Source organism: Cetorhinus maximus, chromosome 3 (assembly GCF_964194155.1).
Source record: "Cetorhinus maximus chromosome 3, sCetMax3.hap1.1, whole genome shotgun sequence".
Taxonomy (NCBI): Eukaryota; Metazoa; Chordata; class Chondrichthyes; order Lamniformes; family Cetorhinidae; genus Cetorhinus; species Cetorhinus maximus.
Window position 1 is genome coordinate 124,046,830 of NC_135881.1, and position 24,638 is coordinate 124,071,467.

At 42.2% G+C, this 24,638-nt stretch overlaps 1 protein-coding gene across 4 annotated transcripts in view; it reads left to right on the top strand.

The window, feature by feature from the left end:
- The first annotated feature begins 938 nt into the window (after window positions 1-938).
- Window positions 939-24,638, top strand: part of fam221a (family with sequence similarity 221 member A) — a 57,406-nt gene continuing 33,706 nt past the window's right edge. For 3 of the 4 annotated variants that reach the window (XM_078538908.1, XM_078538911.1, XM_078538910.1), the window contains exons 1-3: window positions 1,303-1,440; window positions 6,086-6,259; window positions 22,248-22,438. In XM_078538908.1, coding sequence (XP_078395034.1) covers window positions 1,340-1,440; window positions 6,086-6,259; window positions 22,248-22,438 — 466 coding nt within the window. In that variant the 5' untranslated portion in view covers window positions 1,303-1,339. Of the gene's footprint in view, window positions 1,137-1,302; window positions 1,441-6,085; window positions 6,260-22,247; window positions 22,439-24,638 lie in introns of those variants that run through there. The other variant, XM_078538909.1, reaches the window with a different exon arrangement.

Here is a 24,638-nt window from a genome sequence, read left to right on the forward strand (position 1 = left end):
TGTATAGTATTTTACTGTATTCTCTGTAGAATATGCACTCTGTATAATATATTTACTGTGTACTCTAAAGAGTATATTTATTGTGTACTCTGTATATTTACTGTATACTCTTGTTTTCATTTCATGGGATGCGGGTGTCACTGGTAAGTCCAGCATTTGTTGCTCCAGCCTAATAGCCCTTGAACTGAGTGGCTCGCTAGGCCATTTGCTCGAGTCAACCACATTGTTGTTGGTCTGGAGTCACATGTAGACCAGACCAGGTAAAACAGCAGATTTCCTTCCCTAAAGGGCATTGGTGAAGCAGATGGGTTTTTACAACAATTGATGATAGTTATCATGGTCGCCATTTTTCTTTGGAAAAATATACTTTATTCATAAAATATCTGAAAGAACATTACAAAACATTTCTAAATGGCCATCACAAAAAGTGCAATCATATTCAACTTTTACCCGTGGGTCACGAGATACTTCAATATAATCAATGGATATTACAGTCATTTCAATATAATCATTACAGATAGTAAGGCAGTGCAATGATTTTGGAGTTATCGACATACATTATGTTGCACTCTGAGGGGCATCAATACAATTATGATACATTTAGTATTCACTACATACAATCATTGTGAGTTGTACAGCCTATACAACTGGGTCTATACAATTCCCAGCCCCTCGGTGCACTGTGGCAGATAGGACTCAGACAACGACCTTTCCCCATTGCGCCTTTGCAGTGCCTGCCCCAAGCTTTAGTGCGTCCCTCAGCACGTAGTCCAGACCTTGGAATGTGCCAGTCTGCAACACTCGGTCATGGTCACCATGGCTGAGTGTAGTGTACTCAGTATGTTTACTGTGTACTCGATACTCACTGTGTACTTTGTAGAGTATATTTGCTGCGTATTCGTTATAGTTATTGCGTACTCTGTATATTTACTGTATGCTCTACATTTACTGTGTACTCTTTATAGTTATGGTGTACTCTATATTTATTGTGTACTCTGCACCCTCATTTACTCGCTTCACCTCCGCGTCCCGCTGTGGTTGCTGGGCGCTCCGTCGCTTAGCAACAGGCGGATGGAGCGGATCAGACTGGACAAGGAGGCGGTGGCCGCCGTTGACTCTTATATCGAATATCGGAGGTTAGAAACCGCTCCATAACCGCCACCAGCTGACTGGGTCAGAGTGTGGGCCTGTCTTTCCCCGTGTTGGAGGCTGGGCTGGGGGTGGGTGCAGAGAGCGGTCAGGAGCGGCCCACACAGACCCCGGTGACACAGAGCGAGATCCCGGAACGGAGGCTGCCATTTACGCTGGCTCATTTTGTGGAGCCACAGTTAGGCTCTCCATGAGCAAACACATTCCGGATTTCTTGGCACAGTGGACAGTAGCTGACCTGGGTCTGTCTGGGACCGGAGTCTATCTGGACCGGGGTCTGTCTCAGCCGGGGTTAGTCTGGGATCAGGGTCTGTCTGGCATTTGGCTTTGTCTCTGACGAGGTTTGTCTGGGATTGGTGTCTGCCTGGGACCAGGGCTAGTCTTGGTTTGGAGTCTGTCTAGGATGGGGATCTGTGTGGGATCAGTCTGCTCTGTGTCGAAACCATTGTTGCCTTCATTCTGTTGGTTTTTGTGACAAGATGACATTTCAGTTCATAGACAGCGTTGTTTCACTAGGACAAAATGCCATTGATGGGAAACTAGTTCTGATGAGGCAGCAGACAGTGGGATTATTTTCACTGGAACATAAGAAGCTAAGTGTAGATTTCATGGAAGATTTTCAAATTATGAAGGTTTTAATAGTGAATAAGGACAACCTATTGTTTTGGAAGTAATTAATGAGGTATTAATTTTAAATAATCACTGAGAATGGGAGAATGGTTACTACAAATTTAGTTATGTAGAGGGCTGTTGGAATACAGGCAGTAATGGAAATATTACTTAAAATGGTGAGGTCTGGGAACTTGATATATAAGGATATATAAGGTGTTCAGAAAAGATAGAGAAGGAAGAAAGGGAGGTGGGGTGGTAGTAATAATTAGGGAAGACATTGTAGTATTGAAAAGAGAGGATTTTCTTGGGGGGAGGGCAAGGACAGAGTCTATTTGGTTAGAGTTAAGAAGCAAATAAGGTAACTTCACATTATTTGGGGTATTCTATATGCCTCCAAATAGTGAGAGAGAGACAGAGGAACAAATCTTCAGGAAAATTAAAGATGTGCAAGAACTGTAGAGTGGTGATATTGTGCACATTTAGTTACCCAAATATTGATTGGGATAATGTTAGAGTAAAGGAGGGGGGAAAATTTCTGAATTGTGTTCAGAACTTCCTTGATCAGTAGGTTCTCGGGCCAACTAGAAAGGAGGCATTGCTGGATCTCGTGCTGGGAAATGAGGAAGAAGCTAAGTATAGATTTCTTGTAGACAACTTCCACTACATTGCCTTAATCAACCTTCAGTTACTTCATCAAAAAATTCAATTTAGATTAGTCAAGCATGATCTGCCTTTTATAGATCTGTGCTGCCTCTCCTTAATTAACTCAAACCTCGCTAAGTGGACCAAATATCTGTGGGGAAGCATTTGTGTAAGAGTGATCATCGTATCATAAGGTTTAGATTAGTAATGAAGAAGAGCAAGGAACAATCTAATATAGAACTTCTAAATTGGAAGAGGGCTAAGTTCAATGCGATGAGAAGGGATCTAGCCAGGGTAAAATGGAACTGGAGATTGACAGGCAAAACTGTAACAGAACAATGGATGATCTTTACGGAAGAGATGCTTCAGGTAGAGGCTAGGTACATTCCAACAAGGGTGAAAGATAAGGAAACCAAAAGCATGTAAATAGAAAGCAGGTAGTAAGAGGTGGAGTGGGTTCGATTAGGGACAAAGAGAGTGATATATGCTTAGAGGTGCAGGGCAAGGCTAGAATACTTAATGAGTTCTTTGTATCGGTGTTTACTAAGGAAGAGGAATCTAACAAAGTATTGGTAAAAGTTGAGATAGTGGAGGCAATGGATTGTGTGAAAATTGAAAAGGAAGATTTACTGAAAGACTGGCTATACTTAGGGTAAATAATCACCTGGTCTGGATGGCTTGCATCTGCCTAAGGAAGTGGGAGTGAAGATAGCAGAAAGGCATGCCTTAATCTTTCAAATCTTCCCTAGATGTAGGGGAGGAGCCAGAGGATTGAAGCGTGGTCAATGTGGCACCTTTATTCAAGAAAGGATGCAAGGACAGTCCTAGCAACTACAGGCCAGGTAGTTTAACATCAGTGGTGGGTAAGGTTTTAAAATCCTTAATCTGGGAAAAAAATCAACAGGCGCTTGGAGAGGTTTGAGTTAATTAAGGAGAGCCAGCACAGATTTGTAAAAGGCAGATCATGCTTGACTAATCTAATTGAATTTTTTGATGAAGTAACAGAAGGTTGATTAAGGGAATGTAGTGGAAGTTGTCTATATGGATTTTAAGAAAGCGTTTGACAAAGAACCACATAAAAGGCTGGTTATCAAAGTTGAGGCTTATGGAATAGGAGGGCCAGTGTGCAATTGGATAAAACATTGGCTTAAGGACAGAAAACAGCGATTTGTGGTAGATGGTTGTCTTTTGGACTGGAGGGTGGTAGACAATGGTGTTCCCCAAATGCTAGGACCACTGTTCTTATTGCTATATAAAAACGACTTGGATCTTGAAATACAGAGTAAAACTTCAAAATTTTCTTGATGATACCAAACTTGGAGAAATGGCAAACAGTGAGGATGATACCAATCAACTGCAACAAGTTAGATAGGCTAACTAATAGGGCAGGCAAGTGGCAGATGGAATTTAATACAGAGAAGTGTGAGGCGATGCATTTTGGCAGAAGGGATGGGGAGAGGCAATGTAGACTTCATGACACAATTCTGAAAAAGCATACAGGAACAGGAGGACCTCGGAGTGCATCGACCAAGATGGCAGGACATATTGAGAGAGTGGTTATCAAAGCATATGAGATCTTCAACTTACTAAATAGGAGTACAAAAACAGGGAAGTTATGCTGAACCTTTATAAAGCTCTGATTCGGCCCCTACTAGAATATTGTGGCCAGTTCTGGTCACTGCACTTTAGGAAAGATGTGGAGGTCCTGGAGAGGAGGCAGAGAAGATTTACCAGGATGGTTTCAAGGCTGATGCTTTTAGTTACAAGGAAAGGCTGTGGTTGCTCTCCTTGGAATAAAGGAGATAGAGGGAAGATTTGATAGAGCTGTACACAATTATGACAGCCTTGGATAAGATACACAAGGTAAAGCATTTCCAATTAGCTGATTGTACAGGGGAAAGGTGAGGAAGAACATTTTTAGGCAGCAAGTGGTAATGACCTGGAACTCACTGCCCACAAGGGTGGTGGATGTGGAAACACTCAACGATTTCAAAAGGAAATTTGACGGGCACTTGACGGAAATAAACTTGCAGGGCAATGGATTGACTGGATTGCTCCACGGGAAGCTGGCATGAACTCAATGGGCTGAATGACCTCCTACTGTGCTGTAAATGACTCTCTGTCTCTATGCTTTGACACAGGTAATTAAATGATTACTATTGCATCTTATATGGCATCATTGGACAAATACCTGAAGCACAAAACTATGGGAAGAGGAGTGGGATTAGTTTTGGATTGCTCCACCAAAGAGCCAATGGGGTGAATGGCCCCCTAAGCTGTTAATATCTATTGTTTCAGTTACAAGTGGTTACAAATAGTTTATGAAAGAGGTTGCATCTGCATGGAAAAATTAACTTTTGTTCCAGACAGCCTGTCCTTTTCCAATTGAGCAAGGACTTTCTCAGTGAAAATGATGAAATGAACTGTGTTTCTGTTTAAAGTTTAGTCAACCTATCCTTTCTACAAGAAGTAGAATAGACCAAAATGATCAAGCATTTCACAAGAAATTATAATTCTATCCTGAGTGGAAGGAACACAGTTTTCAAACATAATATGTCAAGGGCAATAGAGCGGAGTTAAATTAAGCAGTTGGGTTCTAGAGTTTTTATCTTTATAATGTAAAACTCTCTACACTAGATTAAATAAATGGTAAAGTGCATGAAAGAACTGGTTGTAGGAAGAACAGCTTTAGGCTGCCAAATGACTTCTCTATTCCAAGCTTTCAAGAAAGCCATTCTCTCTTATTAGTGCGAGTCAAATGTAACATTTTTCATTCTTCCTTTTGAGTGTATGGTTTTTCCCTGCGTATCCTGTAGAAATGCAATATCTTGTATGAGGGGAATCATTAACTGCTGCACTGGAAAAGCATTCCCAACACATTCAAACATGGGAAGCAATGCTTTGGTACACCCTAATGTATTTCATAGCTTGGTGGATTCCATATTATTTCCTTAGCAGATAAGTTACCTTTTTACATTCTTTTTCAGTAATTCAATGAAATTTTAGAAAAAAAAATTGATCTCCCTTTCAGTCATCATTACAATTTGTTGTGAGGATCAAAAAAGAACTAAGTTGCAACCTGCCTCCGCAACATTACCAGCACTTTCCTGGTCACATTGTCAACAACACCCCCCCCGCCACCCCAAAACTTTTTCAGATATCCCACTGGCATATATCACCTCTGTTTATCAGTAATCTGTCTGATAAGCCTCAGGCCTTGACTGACTCTCCATTTCTGTTTTGTCTCATTCCTGTTTTTCTACTCACCCTTGAGCTCTACTCCTCAGCATGTAAGGAACTCTGCACAAGATAAACAAGTAAAGTAATAAGATTCATAGCCAGTCCCAACTGAATCTTCTTAGGAGGCCGGATGTATAAATCAAAATCATGATTAGCAACTTTTTTATGGTATTAGCAAAAGTTGAAAAAAATTGTGCAACCCTTTAGGGTGGGTCCACTATAAAGTTTATTAAAATAATGAAAGAGGAAGAAAATGGGGTTGATCTTTTCAATACATTTTGAAACAAATACACTTCCTGAATATTGCAAAAAAGAAATCAATAGTTTTTGTCTTCACCTTATTTAAAAATATAATAGCCTTTGAATCCATATACATTGCCAATTATTTGTTCATGAATTGAATTGGTGATTGTAGATTTAATTTAGTTATTTTTGTTCATAGAATTGTTGGTGAGGATGATGGTGGCACCCTCTTCACACCAGAGGAGTATGAAAGGTACAAGAAGGAAGTATTGTCAACACGATTACGAAATCGATTGTTTGTCAGCTGGACATCGCCCAATGGCATTGACTGCAAATTAATTGGTCCCGAATCACAATGTTTTTGTCGGCACAGGTAGTTTTTAAGATAGATAGTTTTTGTTTTTGTTGTTTATATTTTAAAAAAATTTTAGTATATCTTGTTTCCCTTTTGGGCGAACAGATGGTTTCAGCTATCAATCAAATCTCTCAGCATGCCAGTCAAGCATAAATGACCAAAATCAACAACTAACAGAAATTTCTTATGTTGGATTCTGCATAAAACTCTTCATGGTGACCTCCAGGGTATTTATGGTGGAGAATTTGGAGATGGTAATGTCGCTGACTATCAGGGTGGTGGTGGTTATACTCTCTTGTTGGATATGGTCATTAACTGGCACTTGCAGTCACGAATGTTACTTGCCTGGTCAAAGTAATAGTTCCATGCTCCAAAGACGATGATAAAAAAAGTGGTGCTGTAACCTCAAAGCACTTTTACTGTTTTTATTTTCATATTTTTTTCTTGCTTTGTTTTTCATTTGTTTATTTATTATTCATGTTATTTCTTTTTCATTTTGATATATTTACTTATGTGTTATGTTTTATATTTTTGCCTATGTCTTCCTTCTCACTCATACCTTCTACCTTTTATATGTATTGGGTGACTGAGTAGGGTTTTTTTATCACGGGATGTGTGTGTCACTGGCAAGGCCAGCATTTGTTGCCCACCCCTAATTGCCCTTAAGAAGACAGTGATGAGTCACCTGGAACTGCAACAGTACATGTGGTGTAAGATGGTCTAATGGTTATGTTACTGGTTTAGTAATCTGGAGGCCTGAACTCCAGGGATTGTGAGTCTGAGAATTTGAATTCATTTTAATATCTGGAAGTAAAAAGCTGGGTAATGTAAAAGTGACCATGAATCTGGCACATTGTTATAAAAACCCAACTGATTTACTAATGTCCTTTAGGGAAGGAGACCTACTGTTGTTACTCAGTATAGCCTACATGTGGCTTCAGTCCCACACAGACTGGTTGTTCACCACTTCAGAAGGCAATTAAGAGTCAACTATGGTGGTGTAGGACTGGAGTCACAGATAGACTAGTTGAGGTAAAGATAGTAGATTTGCTCCCTACCAGTGAACCAGTTGGGTTTTTACAACAATCTGACAGTTTCATGGGCACTTTTACTGATATCAGCTATTTATTTTCAAGTTTTAAGAAGAGTGGAGTTAAAATTCTCAAACTGGCATGGTGTGATTTGAATGTGTTTTCTTTAAATTATTGTTGATGTTATTCCTATACGAAGAGGGAGATAGTTCCCAGGTTCCCTTCTATAAACCAGTCAGCCTAATGTCAATTCTGAAAATATACTGGAATCTATACTAAAAGAAGTGTTAGAAGAGCATCTAGAGACAGAAAATATAATGCAAAAAAGTAGTCAGCATGAATTCCAAAAGACTAAGGGTGGACTCGTCCGGTCCCGTTGAGGTTGGACAGACGAGGAGAGACAATTCGGCGTGAGGAGCAGAAATCGGTTTCACGCCAGCGCGAAAGCACAGCGGGATCATCTGATGGGGTCTGCCATGGTGGAACGTGAATCTCGCTGGAGGCCAACGTGAACCCGATTTGCATCCCAGTAATTGGATGCAAAGTAAGGCCTGACCAGAATCGCCCCGCCATGGCAGATTTACTGTTACTCCGGCGGGAAAACACGCCAGCCCAGAACATGTCTGGACAAGTGTGACATGCAGAAGTTCCTTTCTCAGACCGTGGACATCCGAGGTGACGATGCTGGAGCCCTACAGCTATTGGACCCTGAGGAACACATGCATTGCATGCTGGGTGGATTCTCCTGGACTCTGGTGCGAAGCAGCTCATGGAAGGTGGGCGATCTCGTTGAAGGTTTCGGTTTGCTGGCCTAGCCAATGGCGCCCACATCCCATAAATGAATTTTAAAAAGCATAACAAAAGTACCATAGAATAGTACAGCTCAGAAGAAGGCCTTTTGACCAAACATGTCTGCACTGGCTGGAACCACTCCCCTGCTTTTCTTCCCCATATTCCTACAATTTTTCTTCTTCAAATATTTATCCAATTTCATTTTGAATCTGTATTCACAACCCTATCCTCAGAATGTTTTAAAGTTAAAAAGTTTTCCTCATGTCGCCTTTGATTCTTTTGGCAATCACTTCAAATCTGTGCCCCCTGGATAGCGACCCTTCAGCCACTGGAAATTGTTTCTCTTTATTTACTCTAAGCCCTTCAAATTTTTAAACACCACTATCAATTTTCCGCTTAGCTTTTTTTGCTCTAAGAAGAACAACTCTCTCTTCTCCGGTCTTCCACAGAACTATAATCCCTCATCCCTGGAAGCAATCCAGCAAATCTCTTCTGTACTGTCTTCAAAGCCTTCATATCCTTCCTCAGGTGTGGTGCCCAGAAGTGGACACTGTATTCCAACTACGGCCACAAAACATTTCAATCTATGTAACATCCAGGTTGGTCACAGCTGGGTGAGGAAATATTTCCTGTATTTAGTTATGTATAAATGAAGTACTAAGTGTCAAAAATGGAATTCAAACCCACGTATCCAGGGGAGGCTGTGACCGGATCACAGCACCTTAGACCACTCAACCATCCTGACATTAGAAAGCTTGCAGATTGGGCATTGCAGTGGCAATTTAATTTTAACACAGATAAGTTTCTTAAATGTGAGGTGATGTACTTTGATAAGAAAAATATTAACATCACCCTCACTGTAAAAAGTAAAAACAATTGGGGTAGGAAAGCAAAGGGAACTAGAGATACAGGCAAACAAATCGTTAAAAGCAGCATCACAACCTTGTAAAGCAATGAAAAATGTTAACAGATAACTCATTTATATCCAGGGATTTAGAATTCAAGGACATGAACTTCCACGGAGTGGCAATCAGAATTGGATTGCCACTCCGCTCCTAGTTACTTGCCTGGAAATCCAGTCGCTCCTTTATCACCTGAGCCGGGTGAGAACTGTATAGTGCAGCTCGCTCCTGAGGCCGTCAGTCGAGGACTGCAGACTCAGAGGTAAGGAAGTCATGCCCCCTTTTTTATGGAACCAGCTGGCGTAAAGCAGGTAAGATTAAAGAACTAGTCACTTTCAGAAGCCAGGAGAAGGTAAGTGGGAAGGTTTGGTGGGGGTGGGAGGGGGCATCAGTTGGTCAGGGGGCAATCGGTTGGTTGGTCGAGGGGGGGGTAGGGGGTGTCTGTTGGTCAGGGGTGTGGTCAGCTGGTCAGGGGGAGGTCGGTTGGTCAGTGTGGGGAGGTGGAGTTTTGGTGGTTATGGGGGGTTGACAATATGAACTATCCAAAGTTTGTGATTTAAATCGGATGGTTCTGATTGCAGGGCAGCTGCCCAATGGAAGTTTGAACTTCCCAGGCAATTGCTGGGCAATCCTTAGCTGAGGACTTCCAGGGGGTGGGGGCTGGCGCAGTTCACCAGTACATCTTTGGGGTCCCTGCCAGTTATGACTCCCGGAAGCTCGGAAGTTAATGGCTCAAAAGTACTAAAGTTATGTTAAACTTAGTCAAGCTGCACTGAGCTCAACTCTCCACAGATGCTGTCAGACCTGCTGAGTTTTTCCAGCATTTTTTGTCTTTGCACTGAGCTCAATTCTGGTTTCCGTACTACAAAAAGTACATTGAAGCATTGGTGAAAGTGCAAAAAGGATTTACAAGGATACTATTAGAACTAAAATGTTACATCTATTAGGAAGGATTGATAAGGTTGGGGCTTTTTCCTTTAGACAAGAGAGATGTAGATTTGAGCTGTTGGATGTCTTTAAATTATGATTGGGTTAGACATGGCAGAATGGAGGCAATGTTTCTACAAGCGAGAGAATCCAAAACTAGGAGCCATGTGTACAACATAGTTACTGATAAATACAATAAGAAAATAAGGGGAGATTTCTTTACTCAGAGTGTGGTTAGAATGTGGAAACTCACTACCCACAGGAAGTGGTTGAGGCAATTAGCTTACTTTCAGGAGAGAAAAAGGAACAGAAAGACGGGCTTTTATTTAATTCATTCATGGGATGTGGGTGTCACTGGGTAGGGCAGCATTTAGTGCCCATCCCTGATTGCCCTTGAGAAGGTGGTGATGAGGTGCCTTCTTGAAACACTGCAGCCCATGTGGTGTTGGTACACCCACGGTGCTGTTAGGGAGGGAGTTCCAGGATTTTGACCCAGCTAAGATAAAGGTAGATGGATCGGAAGGAGACTGGTTTTTGTTCTGTATGTCCTATCTAATATTCTATATTATTATTTCTGCAGTAACATTGCTACTGCATTACTGTAACCGTAGTCTACTGCTTGGCAAAAGTTTGAATTTGGGTTGTTGGTGACTGTTGTCTGATTCTGTTGGTTCAATTGTGATGGTAGATCAGAGTAGATTGTACTTTATGAGTAGATAAGCCCACTTACCTGTCTTGGCGTTGCATTGTTATAACATTCTCTATTTATTTTTTACTTGTCCATGGTATGTGGGTATTTCTGCCAAGGCCAGCATTTATTTATTGACCATCCCTAATTGCTCTTGAGAAGGTGGTTGTGAGTGGACATCTTGAGCTGTTATAGTCTGTGTGGTGAAGGTACTCCCACACTACTGTTTGATAGGGAGTGCCAGATTTCAGGGTTTTGAACCGGTGCTAAAGAAGGAACTGCAAAATTTTGTCCAAATCAAGGTAAGGTGTGACTAGGAGGGGAACTTGCAGGTGATGGTGCTGCCCTTGTCCTTTTAGGGAATAGAGGTCGCAGGTTTGGAATGTGCTGTTCTAGAAGCCTTGATTAGTTGCTGCAGAATGTAGATGGTACACACTGGAACCATGGTATACCAGTATTGGAGGGAGTGAAAGTTTAAGGTGGTGGATGGGGTGCCGACCAATGAGGTTGTTTTGTCCTGGATAGTGCTGAGCTTCTTAAGTATTGTTGGAGCCACACTCATCCAGGCAAGTGGAAATGGTATTTAACACCCTCCTGACTTGTTCTTGTATTTGATGGTAAGGCTTTTTGGGTCAAGATGTGAGTCACTTGCTGTATAATACACAGCCTCTGATCTGTTCTTGCAGCCATAGTGTTAATATGGCTGATCCAGTTAAGTCTCTGGTCAATAGTGACTTACAGGTTGCTGATGATTGGGGATTTGGAGATGGTGAATGATGTTGTTGAATGTCATGGTGATGTTAGACTCTCTGTCTTTGTTGTACGTGGTCATTGCCTGCCCTTTGTGCCACAAATATTATTTAACACATAACAGCCTAAGTCTGAATGTTGTCCTGGTCTTGCTGGATGTGGACATGCACTGCTTCATTATCTGATGAGTTGTAAAGAGAACTGAATTGCGTATTCACACCTCCACTTCTGATCTTATGACAGAGGGAAGAGCATTGATGGAGCAGCTGAAGATGGTTGGGCCTATGACACTGCTCTTAGTAACACCTGTAGTGATGCCCTGGGTCTGAAATGATTGGCTTTCAACAATCACAACCATCTTCCTTTCAGCTAGGTATGACTCCAGCCACTGGAGAGTTTTCCCCCTGATTCCCATTGATTTCAGTTTTGTTAGGGCTCATTGATACCACATGGTCAAATGCTGCCCTGATGTCAAGGACAGACACTCTCACCTAATCTCTGGAATTTAGGTTTTTTGTCCATGTTTGGACCAAGGCTGTAATGAGGTCAGGAGCCGAGTGATCTTGGCAGAACTCAACGAGGATCCATGAGCAAGTTATTGATGAATAAATGCCTCTTGTCAAAGACACCTTCCATCACTTTGCTGATAATTGAGTAGACAGATGGGGCGGTAATCGGGCAGATTGGACTTGTCCTGCTTTTTGTAGAGAGGATAAACCTGGGCAATTTTCCACGTTGTCAGCATTGTAATTGTGCTGGAACAGCTCGGCTAAAGGCATGGCTAGTTCTGAAACACATCTTCAGCACTAAAGCTGGATGTTGTTGGTGTCTGTAACTTTTGTTGCATCCAGTGCACTCAGCCTTTTATTGATATCACAGTGGAATGAATCGAACTGGTTGAAACCTGGCCTCTGTGATGGTTGGGATCTCAGGAAGAGGCCGAAATGGCAGTTCTGGCTGAAGATACTTGCAAATGCTTCAGTCGTGTCTTCTGCACTCACGTGCTAGAATCTGCCATCATTGAGAATGGGGATGTTCATGGATTTTCCTCCAACTGTTAGTTGTTTAATTGTACAGCATCATTCATGGCTGGATGTGGCAGGACTGCAGAATTTGATCTGTTTGTAGTGGGATCACTTAGCTCTGCCTATAGCATACAGTATCTGCCATCTAGCATGCATATATTGCAGCTCCACCAGGTTGGCACCTCATTTTGCTGCTACTGACATGCTTTTCTACACTCCTTATTCAATGGTGTTTGTTCCCTGGCTTGATAGTAATGGTGGAATGAAGGATAAACTGAGTCATGAGGTTACAACTTGGGGTGGTACAATTCTGCTGCTGTTGATGCCCAGTGGTTCCTCATGGATGCCCACTTTTGAACTGTCGTACCAATTCTGAATCTATCCAATTTAGCACAGTGAACATTCCACATATCACAATAGAGGTTGCCATCAATGTGAAGACAGGAATTTGTCCCCAAAAGGACTGTGCAGTGTCCACTCCTACCAATACTCATAAGGACAGATGCATCCACAGCAGTTAGATTGGTGAGGGTCAAGTAGGTTTTTTTCCCACATGTTGATTCTCTCACCACCTGCTGCATACCCAGTCCTGCAGCCAAGTCCTTTAAGACTTGGCCAGTTTGGTTTGTAGCTATCCTACCAAGGCACTCTTGGTGATGGACATTGAAATCCCCCACTGAGAGTACAATCAGTGCCCTTGCTATCCTCAGTGCTTCTTCCAACTGGTGTTCAACATGAAGGAGAACTGATTTATCTGATGAGGAAGAGTGGTAATCAGCAGGAGGTTTCCTTGGCCATGTTTGACCTGATGCCATGAAACTTCATGAGATACAGAGGCAATGTTGAGGATGCCAAGAGTGACTCCCTCTTGACTGTATACTTCTGTGGCGCCACCTCTGGTCAGTTTGACTTGTCAATGGGACAGGGCATATCCAGGGTTGGTGATGGAGTAGGCTGCGATGTTGGATTAAAGGTATGATTCTGTGGGTATGAATATTTCAGGCTGTTGCTTAACTCGTGGGTGGGACAGCTTTCCCAATTTTGGCACAGCCCAGATGTTAGTAAGGAGGGCTTTTCAGGGTTGATTGGGGTGTGTGTGCCTTTGTCATGTCCAATGCCAAGGTAGCTGCTGGATGGTCTGTCTGGCTTTATTCTTATTGTTCCTTGCAGCAATTTGACACAACTGAGTGGCTTGGTGGGCCATTTCAAAGGACAATTAAGAGTCAATTACATTGCTGTGGGTCTGGAGTCACATATAGGCCAAACCAGCAGATTTCCTTCCTTGAAGGACATTGGTGAAACAAACGGATTTTTACAGCATCCATTAGTTTTATGGTCTCCGTTACTTACACTAGCTCTTTGTTCCAAATTTTATTTTTTAATTAACTGGATTTAAATTCACCAGTTGACGTGTTGGAGTATGAACTTGTGTTTCTGGATCAGTAGTCTAGGCCTTTGGATTACTACTCCAGTAACATAACTATTGTGTACTTAATCACAATGTGTGGACATGTTCCTTTAACATAATCGTGCAAATTATACCTGAATATTGTGGTGCCTAGTATGAACTCTGTGCTATTCCTTACCCTCTGAAGAATGTCCTGCTTAAGTATCAATTGGACATTCCTCAGGTTTCTTTTGTGGGGTTAGCATCTTGTGGACTTTATATCTTGCTAATGTATGCCAGTTTTGCCTTTCAACAGAAGAATAATGACAATGAGACTGAATGGTGATTTAGCTTATTAAAAGTAATCTTTGCTGTACGTTCTGTCAGTCGCCATATGTTTAACATAATTTGTTCCTTTAACTTTTTTTTACCTTATTGCTACATTCCTGGTAACATTTTTTGTGTCAGTATAACTTTTTGGGTATCATTTATTTAAAAGTGTAAAATTGAGTTAGGTGTTTATTTTTCATCTGCTGCAAGTTACAGTAATATATTGACCTTGATCTTGGTGTTTTTCCTTCAGTCATGCAATATTTTCCCTCACTTCCTGCAATGTCCTTTAAGACCTGAAGTCTTTATTTACTGTCTAAGTGGCATTCTCCAACAAATGTCTTAATATCTGCTTATTTGTTTTCTTTGTTTAATTATTTTCTCTGCTTATTTATAACTCTTCCTTGCATGCCAAGTTTGTCATCGTGATACTCTTTACAGCACCATCAGAGATCTCTTGCTGTTTTCAACTGATGTTCGGTCACTTTCTTTGACAGCTCCAAATTTGGACACATTAATAAAGTTAGGAGGCTTATATTGGTTAAGGAGCTATGAATGATAATGTAAGGCTTCCATTCCTTCACTGCTTAGAAATTCGACTTTCTCCACTTATTAATGACAAAGATGCTCCAAAATAGCTACAGTATTTTATTTAAGGATATTCAGCAATTAACATGTTAAGTGAGTGCAGAGCAGCAATCCGTGAAGCAGCTATAATGCTGAATCATGTTACAAATGCACAGGAGTCTGGTTACACCACATTTTGTCCTGTAGACATTTTGATTACTGGAAACATTCGTTGCCTGGCGGTAGTGGGACTCATCACTAATGTTAAAGGATTAAGTCAGGAGAATTTTGGAATTCTTTCGTCTTGAAAGAAAGGAACAGAAAATAAACTTCAATGGAATAATAAAAATAAAGTAAACCATATCGAAAAGAGAAATCTGAGCATTATTTCAAGTAAACCTTGACAGAACAAAGTGACAAAGCATTTACAAATTATCTTATGTTTTTGAGACATTCCAAAATGCTTAATAAGCAATGAATTACTGTTAAAGTGTAGTCACTGCTATATGGACAAATTTGTGTGTGGCTAATTTAGAATTGTCAAGAAGTTCTTCTTTATGCAAAGAATGATTAACACTTCTGGGTAAGGTAATTGAGTAATTTAAGAGATAGATGAGTACTTTGGGGGGAGAGACAAGATGAATCACAGGTTAATAGCTAAAATGGATCAAACAACTTTCCTTATCTGGTTACGATATGTTTACACTTGACATTACTGCTTTTTAGCCTGAATGTTAGCATGTTACTGCCTAAGAGGATATTTAACAAAAATTGCAAATAAAAAAAAAGACAAGTAAGCAGATGTATCTCTAATGGCCAGATTTTAAAGTGATGTGGTGGGAATGTAGAGGCAGGACTGGAAGTGGGTGGCAAAGGTCCTCTTGCTCTGACCTCCATTCGCAGAGCAATCTCTGGCTGGGCAAGTAATGCTGGAAGGCAGAGCCGCTGACCACTCTGCTTCTGGAGGCAGGCCTTGAGGCAGCGACCGTGATGTCACCAGATGTGGAAGGAAGTACTGGTGACTTCTTTAAAGGGTCATCAACACCTGCACCCTGAATTGAGCTTTGGCTGGCAGGAAGCCTGTCACCAGCAACCAGCCCCCTTTGGCCTGAGAGCAGCCCCCTTCGGTCTGAAATCAACCCCCTTCAGCCTGACAATGCCTGATCCTGCGCAAGGGCAGTCCAGATTGGCCCAGTGCCACTTGAATGCCATTGCCTGGGGCACTTCAGCAATTGTGCAAAATGTTTAGACATTGTATTTGCTCTAGTGCGGCCACTAACATAATTCTCCTGTGTTTTTGGAAGAGAAAAGGTCCAAGAATACCAGGGAACAGGCTTGGATTGGTGGGGGCATGCTGATCATCACAATCCTGACTCCAGTGGAGAAGGAGGCTCTTCAGCTGGCAGGTTATCAGGGCAGCCTCTCCATTGTGGATGGTGAGACCGGAGTTCAATCACAGGAGGGCGAGTCACCTCCGAGCTGTGTACAAGGGAAGCATTAGACAAACATGAGGGCTGGTTGCGTCTTCCAGTGTACAGGCATGAATTTGAGCTGCAGACGACTCTGTGTATCCTGTCTGGTGGAGTGAGTGGCCCTGATCATTCTGTTTTCCCACAGAGGTCAATCGTAAGAGCATCAAGCCACCATCTCCTGGGGACATTTCTCCACTTCTGAGGAGAAAGGAGGGACCTTGAAGAGTGCAGAGACATATTCCCCCATAACGTCCAACAATGCAGATACTGTCACCACTCGCAAGTAGATTTGGGGTCACAAACTGATTCGAACAACACACATGCACCTGACCAGCTGTTGGAGGCTGTGACAGCTGAGGCTACTGACATTCTGAGGAGTGTGGAAGGCCAGGCCTATGCTGAGCCCCAGTATGAAGATGTGCCTTGGAGTTGTCTGTGAGGCGGTAGATGTTGGAAATACAGTGTGAGGTGTGTAAAGATCTGGAGGAGATTTGAGAGGATGTGCGCGGCCAGGCTGGAACATTGTTGGAGTCCATCCAGGCCATGAGTGCTGCGATAACATTCTCGTCTGTATGCTTGGCCTCATCCAATGAGAGATTGGCAACACTCAGGGAAGCCACATACAACAAACCAGTCAGTGGGTGCCGGGCACACACATCTGCATATCATCACCTTGTCCATGAGCTCAAGGGAGCAGTGGCAAGGCAAGAGGAGGATGAAGTATTTGGAATGTTCACCAGGTCTTCGTCCTTCTCAGGTCAGGAGGAGGTACAAGTGTGCCTTGCAAGGCAGGAGGAGGGCTGTGTTTGAATCTGGGGGCTTCTCTCAGTGTGCTCCAGATGTGGATAGTGGCTCTTTAGCCCCTCTGACAGTGATGCCAGTCTCTTAAGTTGCTGTAATGATAGAGGAGGTTCTTGTGCAGGACCCCTTCAGCTTGCAGGGGCCCACCAGACTTCAGGCAGCCAGATGACAGCCACCAAGGTCATCCTAGGTCACAGGGCAGCAAGGTCATCAGCCTTCCTCCACTGCAGCTGGCAGTGAAGGGGGAATACCATGTAGGAGCACACAAGAAATTTAAGAAAACATAGTAGGTGCACTTGGGCCTCACAGGGTTCATATAAGTACTGAATCACCACTTGTGTGCTGTGATTATTGTAATAAATGATTAATTTGATTTATAAACATCTCCCTGCAGAGTTGGTGGCCATTCAGCAGTGCAAGAATGGCATGTGTCGACCTAGGGGCTGGCTAGGGTTGACCATGGTGCGTGTGCTCATCATTTGCATGTTGCAAGATGCTGGTGAATGAGGGGGTCTGGCTTTTCCAACAGAGATGAGTGGCTTCTGTATGCTTGGAGCGTGGATCTTTATTTGTTTGGATGGCTGAAATAGTAAAGATCAGGCAAAAGGTGTGAGTTTATGCCTTGTGCCTGGATCTTGGAGCCCTCCAGCTGGTCCCTCATGTCTATCAGGATGCTGCCTCATCAGCTTCTTCATCTTCCTCTTTGTCTCGCGCCTCGTGCTTCACAATGTCTTCGGCACCATGGTCTCCCCCCTGCAGCACCAGCTTGTGCAAAGTGCAGCAAATCGCCATAATCCGGGAGACCCTTGCCTGGGCCATCTGATCAGTCCAAACACCTAATCTCATTTTGACGAGACCAGTGGTCTGCTCAATGGTTGCTCTCATCGCATTCTGGCTCATATTATAGTGCTCTGAGCATTCCTCTGCCTCAGTCCTTGGGTTCCTCACGAGTGTCAACAGCTACCTTTTCAATGGTAGCCCTTGTCGGCAAGTGGATGTCGGCAGGTGCATGGGGGATGAAAAACTGTGGCACCTGGAGTGTCAAGAATGTAGCATTGTAGCTGATCTCAGGATAATGAGCATATATCTGCAAGATCTATCAGCGGTGGTCACAGACCAGTTTGAGGGAATGAAATCCCTTCTGGTTAATGATGCCCACTGGCTAGCCTATGGAAACATTGATGGCCACATGCATGCAGTCTATGAGGGCTTGCACCAAGGGGAATCCAGTTGTGGTGCCAAAACCTCTGGCTCTTTTTCCCTGACTGTCTGTGTCACTTTGGAAATGGATGTACTGGTTGGCCCTGCTGAAGAGGGCATCGATCACTACCTTGATACAGTGACGTGTGGCTGATTGGGAGATGCGCAAATATTTCCACTGGAGCCCTGGAATGAAACTGAGGCATAAGAATTCAGGGCCATAGTAACCTTGAGAACCACTGGCATTGGATGCCCACCAATACAATCGGAACTCATCCCCTCTACTATTATGGCGCACATATCAGCCATGGCCTCTCAGGATAGGGGCAGTCTTTGGTGACACTGCTGATCCGATATCTGGAGGTAGCTCATCTGTTGTCTGTACACTCTGGTCTTTGGTACCCTCATCTTTGCACTGGTCTCTGTGTGTGGTTCCCTCTGTGGCCTTCTGCTGCTTCCCCATCATGAAGTTGCCCTTGCAAGTGGCCAGGACATTGCTGCTGTCCGGATCCATTTTCCCTCTCCTCTCTCCTCCTTAGGTTCTACTCCTTGCTGGAGGAACCTCTTCCATAATGCTAAATTCCCATGCAAGGTGGGCACTGTTGCTAGAATGGGGGCACCCTTCTGCTACCCTGACCACCACCCCCTCTCAAGTCTCTCTGCACTGAACTTCCTGCTAGGAGGAATAGCTACTCAAGGAGGCCCTGACTCCAAACAAATGGTTGCCCTACTCCTTCCCTGCAATGAAACGGAAATGCCTCGATGAAGCGCTGCCGAGTACAGCATCAGCTGCCAGCCTGTTGTTGGCCTTTAAAAGCTGCCAAGGCTCCGGCCCCCCACTTCCTCTGTTTCCCATGCACGACTTGCAAAATTCTGAGGCACCTGTAAAATCGGTTTCAGCTGCCTCCTGAGTCAACTTAATTACTTTTTAATTGCTTGTTTTGGAAATGCGAGCAAAGTCTCCATGTGGCTTGCCATCTGCCACTCGTGAAATTGCGACCTGGCGTGATTACGTTGGGGGCCTGACCCAATACCGTCTCCTGCAATTTCATGGCTCCCCTGCATCCATCACCATCCATTTTTGCCCCTGTAAAATCCCGAACATTGTTTCATTGTATTTTTATTTATTGTATCCGTTTCTGTGTGATTTATAGAACTATTTATTTGTTTCAGACCATTCTGCTTCCTGCCATGTTCAGTTTCTTTCCCAGCTTGCAGTTTTATCCTACAAAGGCTATAACCACGAACTGTCCTACTCCTATTTACATACCTTTGTGATCCTGGGTAATTTTGGGTCTCTAAGTAGCATTAATATTCACTTGCCAACCTGACCATGGGCATTCCTGTTGCCCTCAGATTTCAAGTGCACGTTTACATGCAAACCTGTCAGATGGCTGTGGAGAATTGGAGGGCATGGTGGAAAGAAGACAAGCAGCTGGGCTGTTAAATAGCAGGTCCCAGCCATGTGGCAATATTTATAAAACATATTGTTTATGTTATCATAGAATCATAGAGTACAAAAGGAAGCCATTGACCCCATAGTGTCTATGGTAGGTAGTTGAAAGAGCTATTCACTTTGTCCCACTGCTCTGCCCTTTCGATATAGACCTTGCAAATTTTACCTTTTAAAGTATATATTCATTTCCCCTTTGAAAGTTAGTATTTGACCTGCCTTTTCCATCCATTTAACAAAGCATTCCAAATCATAACTTGCTATGTAAACAAAATTCTCCTCTCCTTTTTTTGCCAATTACCTTATATATGTTACTGACCCTCCCACTAGTAGAAACAGTTTCTTCCGATCTGCAGTTTGTAGGTTTGATATATGGAGGGATTTTAATATATACTTTTATAGCAATATTTCACTATATATAACATCAGAGGGTCCTTGTTTTCCTTACCCACTTACAGTCCACTTTGATGGCTCACTTGGCCTTCCCTGTATGAATGCAGCTTGACTTAAAAACTGCGCAGGCTGTTCATTAATCACAAGCGAACCCACTGTCTGCTATTTCTCCATTCTCCAACTGCCACATCAGTGCCATTTATCCCCGACTTTAACCAGCTGTCTCTGCTCTGAATAATGTTTTCCTCCTCCTGGCTTCATGCCCAAGTTTCCACTTTCTTCGCAGATACTTTTCCACCTTTAACTAGAAACCTACAGCTTCCTGAATTAGCTCCATATCTCCATTGCCATGCTTTTATTATTGATATTTTTTCTTCACTATTCCAACTTCACTGCTCTAATGCTTCTCAGTCCTGTAAGTGACTCATTGAGTCATATAATCATAGAATTGTTACAGCACGGGAGGAAACCATTCAGCCCATCAAGTCCATACCGGTTCTCTGCAAGAGTAATCTAGCTTGTCCCAATCACCACCTGCCCCCGCTCCCCCACCTCTCTTTCCTGTGGCCCTGCAAGTTTTTTCTGTTCAGTTGTTTATCCAATTTCCTTTTGAAAGCCACTATTGAATCTGCCTCCACTACCCTTTCAGGCAGTCAGCAGTGAATTCCAGATCGTAATCACTCATGGCGTAAAAAGGTATTTTCTCATGTCACCTTTGGTCTTTTTGCCAGTTGCCTTAAATTTGTATCCTCTGGTTCTCAACCCTTCCACCAATTGTAACAATTTCTATCTACTCTGTCTAGAGACCCCTCTTGATTTTGAATATCTCTATCAAATCTCCTCTCAAATTTCTCAAAGAAGAACAAGCCTGACTTCTCCAATCTATCCACATAACCAAAGTCCCTTGTCCCTGAAACCATTCTTGTAAATCTTTTTTGCACTCTCTCTAAAGTCTTCAAATTCTTCCTGAACTATGGTGTCCAGAACTGGATACAATACTCCAGTTGAGGCCAAACCAGTGTTTTATAAAGGTTCATCATAACTTCCTTGCTTTTGTACACTATACTTCTATTTATTAAGCTAGGATTCGCTATGGCTTTTTAACTGCTTTCTCAACCTGCCCTGCCACATTCAATGATTTGTGTACATATGCCCCCAGATCTCCACTGGTATGCTAGAGGCCTTCCGCGATTGGTGGGCACCGTGGGGGCTGGGGTGCATCATCACCCAGGAAATGACATTTTGATTTGATTTTGTAAGTTTCCTTTTGCGCTTTTCTTTTAGTTGCAGTGCCCCACCAGGGGCTGTCACCCCCTCTCATTTATAGATATTTAGTTTCATTTATTGATTTTTGTTTCTCAAAAAGAGTCTATAAATAAAGATAGCTGGAACACTGGGTTGTGTAGGAGAGCTGTGAGACTGAACAAGTCAGTCGTTCCAGAGAGAGGGAGAGAGGAGAGAGAGAAGGATTTGCAGACTTAGTTCACAGTTCTGTCCTACATTGCCTGTGATTTCAGCCCATTGGGTGGGTTGAGAAAACTTTTTTTTTCAACTTAAATCCAACTGCGGAAAGCAGTTTTCTTTTTTTCTTTATGGAATGGATCCAGGAGCACTGTGAATCCACCAAAAGGCCTTCCAGCTACCCCTGAAGCCTGAGGCCTAGGGCCTAGAACCAGCAAGAGGAGGAGAGAGCGAGAGGGAGAGACAACAGACTGCCCCAGATCCCTCCATTCTTGAACCCCCTTTAGAATTGTGCCCTTTAATTTATCTTGCCTTTCCCCATTATTCCTATCAAAAGGTATCACTTCACAGTTCTCTGCATTGAATTTCATTTGCCATGTGTCGCCCATTCCACCAGACTAAGTCCTTTTGAAATCTATGACTATGCTCCTCACAATTCACAATCCCATTATCCCCTATTGAAAGTCATACAATTTAACCTTATTTTTATATTACCATTGTAAATTCTTATGTCCACGTTTGTTTGGACATTGCTTATGTAATTTGTACACCCTACCACCACTGCTAGTACTGCACATTCAGGAAGGTAAAAATAATACAGTACCAAGACTGCACAGGCAGTTTCTATTAGAAATTACTGCCTGCACTTATAATGGAAGAATTGACAGAAAATATGTAAATTTTTTATTATGTTGATAGATAGTGGGATATGTGAGCATATAATGTATGATGGTAAAAGTGTAGATCTGAGCTGCTTAATCCACATTTTTAAACCATTTAATTACTTAGACAACATTGTTGAAATGTGCCCCATTTTGTTCCCACAGATATAAACAGCACAAAACCGATTACAAAGAAATTCCAATAGAGCGTCCAATTTTGCTCCCCTGCAGAGTAACAGGTTGCCGGTGTATTTCCTTTAGTTATGTACCACTGAATGGAACTCATCCAATTCGTTGCAGGTGCAAACATTTTGCAGATGATCATAATGAAATGGCACCATATAAATGCAAAAACTGTGAGTTTTTTGTGTTATAGTTCAATATCAATAATAATTTTGTAATTGGGTAAAGACGTTTCTTTTAAACTCCCCTTTAGTACTTATCTTCCCTTTAATTCTAATCTTCTCTTTAATTCTTATCTCTTTAATTCTAATCTCTCCTTTGAGGTAACTGATCTCTTTTAACAATCTTGCTTGTTATTGGAAATAATCTATCATAAGCCTTCATAATCGTTAAGACCCCAACCATTGGTCTTCTCCATTCTCGTGAAAAAAGCCTTGACTTCTCTAGTCTTACTTCGTAATTGTAACCCCCATCCCTCACAACAAGTAATGAATTACTGGGCCAGAATTTGCTGTCAAAATAATGGTGTTGACATTTTTATGCATAAACACCATAGCAACTTTAGGTGAGGGGCAGATGTGCAGTTAAACATGAATGACCAAAGATTGCTGTCTAAGTTGCACCACTTCAATGTTAGCTGCACTGAAACAACATTTTGTTGCCTGCCTCACCATTGAAATGCATTGAATACTGTAAATAATAATCCTGGGTAATTTTAACTTTCATATCAATTGTTTAAATTGAATTGGCAAAGGAGTAGCCTTGAGGATGAGTCGATAGAGTGTATTTGGGTGCGTGGAGATTCTTAGAACATTATGTTGTGGAACCAACCAGGGAGCAGGCTATTTTCAACCTGGCAATGTGTAATGAGACAGCACTAATTATTGATCTCATTGTAAAGGATCCTTGAGGGAAGAATGATCATAAATGATAGTGTGTTACATTCAATTTGAGGGTGAGAAACCTGAGTTCGAAATAAGTGTAATAAACTGAAATAAAGGCAATTACAAAGGTATGAAAACAGAGTTGAGTAAAGTAGACTTGGAATAAAAGTTGAAGTAAAGGCAATTGCAAAGGTATAAAAACAGAATTGGGTGAAGTAGACATGGAAAATAGGTTAAAAGGTAAAATGGTAGATGAACAGTGGCAGAAGTTTAAGAAGGCATTTCATGACTCTCAATAAAGATATAATCCATTGAGAAAGAAAAACTCCACGATATGAATGACCTCAAGTTTGCGGAGGGTAGAATGTCAATGTGGACCAGGAGTGCAGTGGAATAGTCAAGCCTAGAGGTAGCAAAGACAGAGATAAGATTTTCAGCATCTGATGACTGGAGGCACTGAAAGAGTCAGGAGATGTTATAGAGATGGAAATAGGTGGTCTAAGTGATGGCATGGATATGTAGTCTGAAACTCATCCCGAGGTCATGTATGACATGTCTGTATCCCTTGGACTTGAGGCAGCAAAGATGAGAGCTGTACTGGGGGAATGGCCAGGGTGAGGGGGAGTAATAGTTTTAGTGGGGACTCTGGCATCACAGATGGAGGTGAGGTTGAGGTTGAGCAAATCAGTAGCTGCTGAAATGTTGAGGGGAATGGAGGGCTAAAGGCTAGACAGCTAGAATTTTGAAAATGCAGTTGTAAGTAAATTGGGGATTTTTTCCCCCAGGGTCAAGTACATATGGAAGTAGGGCTGGGAAATTGATAGGGATTGTGGGTGGAGAGTGATGCAAAGAAGTGATCAGGGATGGCCTTATCTGTGATTGAAGTTGCTGCATTTGCTTCGTAGATATAAACTAAACTTGCCACAGAAAGTTAAGTCTTGTCATTTCAAGTGTAGATACCCATTTAATAATGCGATATGAGTTATTTACTACTAATCGGCTTCTGGCACTGAAAATTAACCATTGGAAGTATGGAGTCTCATTCCTTCAGGTATTAATTGTTGGAATTTTTGAAAATGTAAAATTTTAAATGATTTTTTTTTACTTTTCCCTTTGGCCTCTTCTCTTAATATAATTTTTGTTTCCCTCTCTTTAGTTTTGTTTCTGTACTTGATTTTACCTTGAATTCACCCACTCTGATTTACATTTCCTTCTCAGCCCTTGCAATGTTTATTTCTCAATCCTTCAAACTGTTTTCCCTATTCACTCAGAACCCTCACTGCAATACTTTCAGTTCACACTTAGAGTAACTTGCCAGAGAGAAATAAAAAAAAACTGAATGTGCAAGGGAAAGGCAACTAGTTGCAAATGTTGTTGGATGCTCTGCCACAGCAAAATCCATCCCTATGTTGCACCTTTTCTGTTATGTTTATATCCTTTCTATATTGAGTTGATCAAAACATAGTATTTTCTAAATATGGTTTTGCAA